This window comes from Ammospiza caudacuta, chromosome 10 (assembly GCF_027887145.1).
Source record: "Ammospiza caudacuta isolate bAmmCau1 chromosome 10, bAmmCau1.pri, whole genome shotgun sequence".
NCBI lineage: Eukaryota > Metazoa > Chordata > Aves > Passeriformes > Passerellidae > Ammospiza > Ammospiza caudacuta.
The window spans coordinates 27,080,400-27,088,943 of NC_080602.1; the positions used below are offsets into that span (position 1 = coordinate 27,080,400).

Here is an 8,544-nt window from a genome sequence, read left to right on the forward strand (position 1 = left end):
ATGCGGGAACCCAACCCGGGCAGGGATGCGGCGAGAGGCCCCCGCCACACCGGCACGGCCGGCGGACACCGGAGCGCCGGGTCCCCTAAGCCGCTCCGCCGGTCCTATCGGCCGGTCCTGCCGGCGTGGCGTGAGACCCCGTGGGGAACGAAAAACCCGAGCTCGCCCCTCTCTGCCCCCTCCTCCCGGCGATTTCGTTGCCTGCCGCCCGATGTCCCCCCCTCGTCCCCGGTACCGCTCCCGCACCCGCGCCCCGCACCGGAGCGCGCATCCCGGCTGCGAGAGGGATGCGCGGCAGCAGCGCATCCCCGATTTCGATGGGGTCCCTCCGCCGCTCTCCCCGGGCTCCTCTTTTCGTTACCGCCCGCTCCCCGCGCAAACTTTCAACGAGCATCGCTGCCCCCGGGCTGGCGGCACGGCGGGAGGCGGGCGCGGGGGGGACACGGGGACGCGGAGCCCGCGCAGGTGCGGCGCGGGGCCGATCCCCGCTCTTACCTCGGGCTGCCCGGGCGGGTCCCCGCTCGGTGGCGGCCCCCCACGCCCTCCCCCCCTCCCGCTCCCTCCCCGTTCCGCCGTGCCTTAAAGCCGCGCCGTGATTGACTGGAGCGCATCGGTGATTGACGGCGGCGGGGTCCCGGAGGCCGTTAATGTAAATATGCTGGTGCTAAGTGGGTGTGTCTTCCCGTTATTTTAGCTGTCACCGGATCAATGTGCAGCGTCTCCAAGTACGGATCCGGATCCTCCCTCGGTGGCGCGGCTGGTCACTCGCTCTTGTTGCATCTCGCCCGGGCGGACGCGGCGGCGGCGGGGCGGGCGGCGGCCCCGAGGCGTCGGTGAAGGGCGCGCCCGCTGCCCGCCCGCCCCGCAGCTCCGGCTGCCCCGGGAACGGGCGCGCTGCGGACGGGCCCCCCCGGCCGATGGCGGCCCCGGCCCCGGGCTGTGGCCCCTAGTCCCGAGCAGAGCCTGCACGTCCAGCCGGGCTCCGCGGCGCGGTGAGTGCGGGCGGGAGGCGGATGGAGGGGTGGGCGCGGGGATGGGGGGGGGCGCAAAGCGGGGCGCGTTTTCGGGACTCGCTCCCCGTTATTTTGTGTAATTACCACGGAAGCGGCTTAAGCACCGGGAGCCCTTCCCGCTAAGCCAATTTGCCTGGCTCGCTGCTGCCCTTCTGCTACGTGCGGCGGGCGCTGCCCGCCCCGGCCCCTAATCCGCCCGCGCCTAATCGCCTGCCGGGGACACCACAAAGGGGCTCCGGGCCACCGCGCCCGCCGCCCCGCTCCGCCCGCGGACACCGAGCGCCAAGTTTGGGCCCGCCCGCTCCGGCCGGGGCTCGGGCCCCCGGGACGCGCCGGCCGCATCCTCCGGCGCCTTTCGTTGGAGCCCGCCCGGAGCCCGCCGCGAACCGGCACGGCACGGCACGGCCCGGCGAGCCGGCACAAAGGGAAGGGACGCGGCACCTCCCGGGAACTCGGCGCGGGAGGAGGCGGAGGTGATGACCCCCCCGGGGTGCCCTTGCCCCGGGCTCCCGGGGCCGCTCAGCCGCGGGGCCGCGCCCGGATGCGGCGGCGCTCGGTACCGGCGGGCGCGGGCGGGAGATGCGCTCCGGCCTCGCCGGACCCCGCCGGCCCGGGAGGGTCCTGCGGCAGCGCCCGAGGGGCTCCGGGTCGGGGCCGGCAGCGCAGAGCAAACAGCGGCCGGGCCGCGCGGCGGGGATCGGGCGGAGCTCGGGGCCCCGGGAGCGGCGGCGGGGCCCCGGGAGCGCCTCTAACCCGCGCCTTTCCCCGATTTCGTTTTGCAGGGGCGTTTTGGGGGGGAATGGAGGCGATCGCCAGTCAGATGGGAAATGGGAGAGATGCAAGCTCCTCCCCAAATTCAAAGCAAGAGCTGCAGCCGTACCAGGGCTCCAATACCCTCAAGCCCAACCAAGTGGGTGAGACCTCCCTGTACGGCGTGCCCATCGTGTCCCTGGTCATCGACGGGCAGGAGCGGCTGTGCCTGGCGCAGATCTCCAACACGCTGCTCAAGAACTACAGCTACAATGAGATCCACAACCGGCGCGTGGCCCTGGGCATCACCTGCGTGCAGTGCACGCCGGTGCAGCTGGAGATCCTGCGGCGGGCCGGGGCCATGCCCATCTCCTCCCGCCGCTGCGGCATGATCACCAAGCGGGAGGCGGAGCGGCTCTGCAAGTCCTTCCTGGGCGAGCACAAGCCGCCCAAGCTGCCCGAGAACTTCGCCTTCGACGTGGTGCACGAGTGCGCCTGGGGCTCCCGGGGCAGCTTCATCCCGGCGCGCTACAACAGCTCCCGCGCCAAGTGCATCAAGTGCAGCTACTGCAGCATGTACTTCTCGCCCAACAAGTTCATCTTCCACTCCCACCGCACCCCGGACTCCAAGTACACCCAGCCCGACGCCGCCAACTTCAACTCCTGGCGCCGCCACCTCAAGCTCAGCGACAAGACGGCCACGGAGGAGCTGTCGCACGCCTGGGAGGATGTCAAGGCCATGTTCAACGGCGGCACCCGCAAGCGGACCTTCTCCCTGCAAGGGGCGGCCGCCGGCGGGCCCGGGGCCGGCTCCCCCGCCGCCAAGGCCGCCCTGCACCCGCCGCCGCCCGCCGGCCCCGAGCTGGCCCCGGCGCACAAGAGCCTCCGGTGCAGCGGGCAGGAGGCGGCGGGCGAGCGCGGCGCGCTGGGGCTGGCGGCGGCGGCGGCGCACGGCGGGGCCGCGGGCGCGCACGGCGGGGCGAGCGCGGTGCGCAGCTACCCGGTGATCCCGGTGCCCAGCAAGGGCTTCGGGATGCTGCAGAAGCTGCCGCCGCCGCTCTTCCCGCACCCCTACGGCTTCCCCGCCGCCGCGTTCGGACTGTGCCCCAAGAAGCAGGAGGAGGCGCTGGGCGGCGCGGGGGGCGGCGAGGCGGGCAAGGGCGGCGCGCTGCCCCCCGGCATGTTCTGGGGACCTCCGCACCCCCACCCGCACCAGCCGGCCCAGCCGCCGCACCAGCCCGGCGCCGCCAAGGACGCCGGCGTGTACCCCTCGTTCCCCGTGTTCTGGCCGGCCGCCGGCAGCCTGCCCGTGCCGCCCTACCCCGCGCAGAGCCCGGCCAAGGCGGCCGCCACGGCCGTGGTGGTGGCGGCGGCGGCAGCGGCGGCGGCGGCGGCGGCCGAGCCGGCGGGGCTGGCGGGGCGGCACGGGGAGCTGGAGGGCTCGGAGCCCTCGGGCAGCGGCCGGAGCAGCGCCACCCCGCAGGAGGGCGCGGGCGCCGAGGGCGAGCGCTGCCCCAGCGCCCTGTCGCGGGCGGCGGGCGAGGAGGAGCGCTCCGGGGACGAGGCGCTGCTGGCGCCGCTGCCGCTGCCCAGGAAGGGCAGCTACCTGTCCGCCTTCCGCCCGGTGGTGAAGGACGCCGAGAGCATCGCCAAGCTCTACGGCACCCGCGAGGCGTTCGGCGGCGCGGGGCCCCGCGGCCCCGGTTACCTCTCGCCGGACTTCCTCAGCGAGGGCAGCTCCAGCTACCGCTCGCTGTCCCCCGGCGGCGACACGGCCGAGGAGCCCGAGGTGGACGTGGAGTCCAACCGCTTCCCGGAGGACGAGGAGGAGGAAGGCGCCGCCGTGCCCGCCGTGGGCCCCGCCGAGGGCCTGGAGCCGCCGCCGCCGCGGCTGCTGGCCGGGCCCGAGGAGCCGCCGCCGCCCGCCGGGGCCGAGGGGCCCGAGGAGAAGGCGGGCGAGGCGGGCGCGCAGGAGGGCGGCCCGGGCCCCGACGGCAGCCCCGAGCGCAGCGGCAGCAGCGGCGCCTACGAGGTGCGGGGCCGGCGGGGGGATCTGCCCTCGGGGGTCCCCGGGGCCGGGCCCGCTCCTCACTCGCTCTCTTGCAGGTGTTCGCGGCCGAGAGGGGGGAGCTCCTGCAGCCGCTGAAGCCCGCAGCGTCCCTGGGAGCCCCCGCCGCCTTCCTGTGCGCCCCCGAGGCCAAGGGTAACGCGGGCTCGGCCCCGGGGGGGGCGCCCAGGGGCCGCTTTCGTTTGGGGCTTTGGGGAGAAAAGCGAAAGAAACGGGATCCGGGCGGGGAGCGGGGCCGGTGCGGCGGGGATGGGCCGGCGGGGCCAAGCTCCTGCCCACAAGCTACTTTCCAACGGCAAAGCGATTAGGATGCCCGCTAAGAAGGTTTTAACGAGGGCTTTGTCCGTAATTATGTAATTAAGGATATATCAGGACCATACTTTCATTGCTTACGGTTGAAAATCGGTTTATTAACTTTAAGAGCAAGATAAAGAAGACAATCACTCCGCGGCGGAGGATTTGGAGAGCAGAAAATCCTATCAGGACCAAAGGAATGTCTCTCATGCCAGCCCTGTAAATACCGACAGAGGTAAGCACCGCTCCGCGGGGCGATGCGCGGCCCCTCCGCGGGTCCCCCGGCCGGGCTGACGCCGCTCTGGCCCCGCAGGCGAGGAGGGGCTCGCCATGGATGTCACCGGGACGCAGCTGGTGGAGAAGGACATCGAGAACCTGGCCCGAGGTGAGGAGCGGGGCTCGGGGCGGGGGTCGCGGCGCCCCCCGGCCTCTGCCCGCGGCTCGGGGTATTTGTGTTTTGTGCAGGAGTGATTAACTCCTGTGATTAATGTAACGTAATGCGATTAGCGCCGCGCTGAGCCGCCTCCAGATGGAAAAGTGCGGGCTCCCCTCAACCCCGCCGTGTATTTTTAAACAGATGAGTTACAAAAACTGGTCCTGGAGCAAATGGAGCTGAGGAAAAAGCTGGAGAGGGACTTCCAGAGCCTGAAAGGTACCGGTGCCCCATCCCCTGCCCACGGCCCGCCCCGGCCGGGCAGGGGGCGCGGCGCTGACCCCCGGCCCCACAGATAACTTCCAGGACCAGATGAAGCGGGAGCTGGCGTACCGGGAGGAGATGGTGCAGCAGCTGCAGATCGTGCGAGGTAAGGCCGAGCCCGTTAGTACTTTTTTTTTTTTTTAATTTATTTTCTTTCATTTTTTAAAAATTTAATTTCATTTGATTTATTTCTGCTTTTTTGTTTGTTTGGGTAAGGGGTTTTCAGGAGGGTTTTTTTTTTATGTTTTGGGGTTTTCAGTTTATGTTTTAGGGGTTTTTTTTGGTTGATTGTTTTCTGTTTGTTTGGAGGTTTGTTTCGTTTTGTTTTGGTTTTTTTTCTCTCCTGTTTTTTGTTGATTTTGTTTGGGTTTTTTTTGTTTTGTTTTGTTTTTCCTTTCTTTCGTTCTGTACCTTTTCCTGCCCTCCAACTCCCCTCGCGATTCCGAGCTGCGAGGAATCGTTCGCACGGCAGCGAACGAACCTTCGCTCCCGCAATCGCTTCCACTCGGGCTAAATTAAAAATCCGAGCCGTGAAACGCCTTACCCGGCGAGCCGGGAGAGCCGTGCCCGGCCCTGCGCCCCCGTCCCCCCGTCCCCCTGCCCTGGGTGCCCCGGGGCGGGCTCAGCCCTCAGCCAGCGCCGCTCCCCATCGCAGACACGCTGTGCAACGAGCTGGACCAGGAGCGGAAAGCGCGCTACGCCATCCAGCAGAAGTTGAAAGGTACCGGGGGGGTCTCGGGGGTCCCTCCCCGCCCGGGGGGGGCTCCGGGGGTGACGGCTGGGTCCCTTGCAGAGGCTCACGACGCGCTGCACCACTTCTCCTGCAAGATGCTGACCCCGCGGCACTGCAGCGGGAACTGCTCCTTCAAGCCGCCGCTGCTGCCCCAGTGAGCGCCGGGCCCCACGCCGAAGCCATGCGGGCAGAGCCCACTCAAGCCATGCCCACGAGGAGCCACCTGTACATAGAGGACAGAGCCCGGCTGTGCTCGGACTGCGCCAGGGCGGGGGCGGCCCCCGCTCCGCCCGCCCCTCCCTCCCCGTGTGTCCGCTTCTTCCACCCTCGTCCAGACTGGAAACAAAAGTGGCGATGTGCAATGGATATAAATGTACTGTGATTCTCTTGGTACAGTATTTGTCGGATTTTTATTTATTTATGATGTATATTTATCTCCCCCCGCCCTCCTCCTTTCCCCCCACCCCTGTAAATTCTGGATGTAACGGCACTTTAACGGGCGGCCCGCGACTCCCGAGGCACAACAACGCTCGCCCGCTCTGGGGACAGCCCCCTCTGTACGTGACTTTGGTTCTTTAATAAAAACACACTTGGAGAAGCCGCCTGGTGCGTGGGGCTGGCCCGGGGCCGGGCCGGGGGTGCCCCGGGCTCCCCGCGCAGCCGGAGCTCATTAATGCCCATTTATATGCTCGTTTCACACATGAAGGTACCGCATTAATGAGCTCGGAGCGCGGGCGCGGAGGTGCGCGCACACCTATTGGCCCGAAATAGCCGGGTTTTAGCCCAGAAATAACGGGGCAGCGCTGCGGGGCCGGGATGGGGAGAGGCGGCCCCTGGGGAGCTCCGGGGCTCGGAGGGGACGCGGGGAGCACCGCAGGACCGGCACCGGGAAGGGATGCGGGCCCGGAGCACCCCGCGGATCGGGACCGGCAGCGGATCGGGACCGGGGCTGCCATGGCGGGGTCCGGCCGGCCCCGGAAGCCCGGCGGAGAAGGAGCCGCTGTTAATTAGCGCGGGGCTCATTAGGCCGTTCCGCGGCCTGGGGCGCCACCGCGTGGGTGCAGCCGGAACTGCAGCTCCTCAATTCCGGCCCTGATGCCGAGCTCGGGATCAGCTGAGCGGGGCAGCATCGCCCACCCACCCTGAGGGGAGGAGGCTCTTCATCGGGTGGGATGAAGGCTAAAAACCCCTGGGGCGGAGCCCTAAGTGGGGGGTTTCGGTTTCTGTCTGTTTGGGTCTCAGAGAACGTTCTCAAGGCTCCTCTGCCCCATCCCTGGGGTGCCCAGGGCCGGGTTGGACGGGGCTTGGAGCAGCCTGGGACAGAGGGAGGGTCCCTGCTCATGGCAGGGGCTGCAACGAGATGACCTTTAAGGTCTCTTCCCAGCCATTCTGGGATTCTTGGATTCTTCCTTTGGTCACAGCCCCCCTGCACAGGACACCCCGAGTGTGACAGGAACCCCTGAGCAGAGCAGCGGGGCTGGTGGCACCCCCAGGTGAGTGCAGGGGGGATCACTGGGCAGGACACGGAGGGGACCCAGGGAGGTGAATTTGGGATCTGAGTTGAGCTGAGAGGCCCTCACTGGAGGGAATGAAACATTCGGACATTTTGGAGTTTGTAGAGTAGCAGCAGAACCTTTCCCTCTCATTTTGTGCCTCTCAGGGTCGTTGGTGCCACCTGACAGGAGTGGCACCGGGTGACCCCACAGAGGAGGTGCCCTGGGTGCCTCTCCAGCCCATAATTTCACCCAGGCCCCGCTCAGCCCACCTGCCCCAGCGGTGCCTCCCAACACAGGCGCAGAAATGAGCCATTAGGTTGTATTAATATTGCCCCACTACTTAGTGCTCATTAAAATGTGCTTTGCAGAATTTAATATGCGGCTTGAAATGACACAACGTATTAAGTGCTTAATATACTAGAAATTATGAAACTATTACAGTCTAAGTAATATGAAATAATTAGAGTGAATTAAACTTCACGGGCAGAATGAGGGAAAGGCTTCAATTTTTTTATAGTTGGTGGGGTTTTTTTTGTCGCTGTTGTTTAGTCTCAAAATAGTTGAATGTGGTAACAGCTCCCGAAAATAAACAGCCAGAGTCGGGATTTTTAAATAATTAAAGCAGGAAGGCGCCTGTGTGTGGGGAATGGGGGAAGCAGAAGGTTCTGCGGCCGCAGCGGATGGAGCCGCTCTTTCGGGCGGGTGGCGGAGCGGCCCCGGGAGCGGCTCAGCCCGGCCCGGCCCGGCCCCATCTGCCGCTGCCCTGTCCGTGCCGGGGGCTCCCGGGGACAGATCGGGGACAGATGGGCTCCGGCTGCCGGGCCGGCACTGCCCTGTGCGGGGCAGCCCCACCTGGGGGTGCGGGCACCGGAGACCCCCGGGACAACCCCCGGGACAACCCCAGCAGGGATTTCCCCCCTTGGGAAGCGCTCGGAGCCATCGCGGGTGCTGGGGTTGAATTCCGGGCGCTTTTCCCGGCCGGAGGCGATTCCCGGGGCTGGGGATGCCCTCGGGAGCGTCTCCAGCAGCGATGCCAAGGGCCAGCTTTGGGCAGGGGGTGGGAATGGATGGGAATGGGCCGCTGGGCACCGAGCGTGTCCCAAACCTCTGCTGTTCCCCGTGTGGATGAGTTTTAGATGGGATTTTGGGGTGGAATTCTCTGTGAGGGTGGGGAGGGCTGGGCTGGAATTCCCAGAGCTGCTGTGGCTGCCCCTGGATCCCTGGCAGTGCCCAAGGCAGGCTGGAGCCCCCTGGGATGGTGGCGGGTGTCCCTGCCATGGCAAGGGTGGCGCTCGACGGGCTCTGAGCTCCTTCCCGCCCCAATTCCCGATTCCTGGAAGGCGCCAGGAGGTGGCGGCTCAGCCCAGCGCTCCCCTCCGGAGCCGGGAGCGAGCGGAGCTTTGTGCCCGGGCTGCCCCTGGGCAGGCACAGGCTGGGGCCAGCCCGGGCAGGACGCGACATCCGCCCTCCCCAGGTGCCAGTCCCCGCGCCCG

General features: G+C 67.5%; 1 protein-coding gene across 1 annotated transcript; it reads left to right on the top strand.

The window, feature by feature from the left end:
• Positions 1–1,797: 1,797 nt before the first annotated feature.
• On the top strand, positions 1,798–5,835 carry SKOR1 (SKI family transcriptional corepressor 1). The gene is made up of 8 exons (XM_058811647.1): positions 1,798–3,795; positions 3,870–3,966; positions 4,253–4,360; positions 4,439–4,510; positions 4,703–4,777; positions 4,854–4,928; positions 5,478–5,543; positions 5,616–5,835. The coding sequence occupies exons 1-8, from the start codon at positions 1,813–1,815 to the stop codon at positions 5,711–5,713; spliced, it is 2,574 nt and encodes an 857-aa protein (XP_058667630.1). The 5' UTR covers positions 1,798–1,812; the 3' UTR covers positions 5,714–5,835.
• The last annotated feature ends 2,709 nt before the right edge of the window (positions 5,836–8,544 follow it).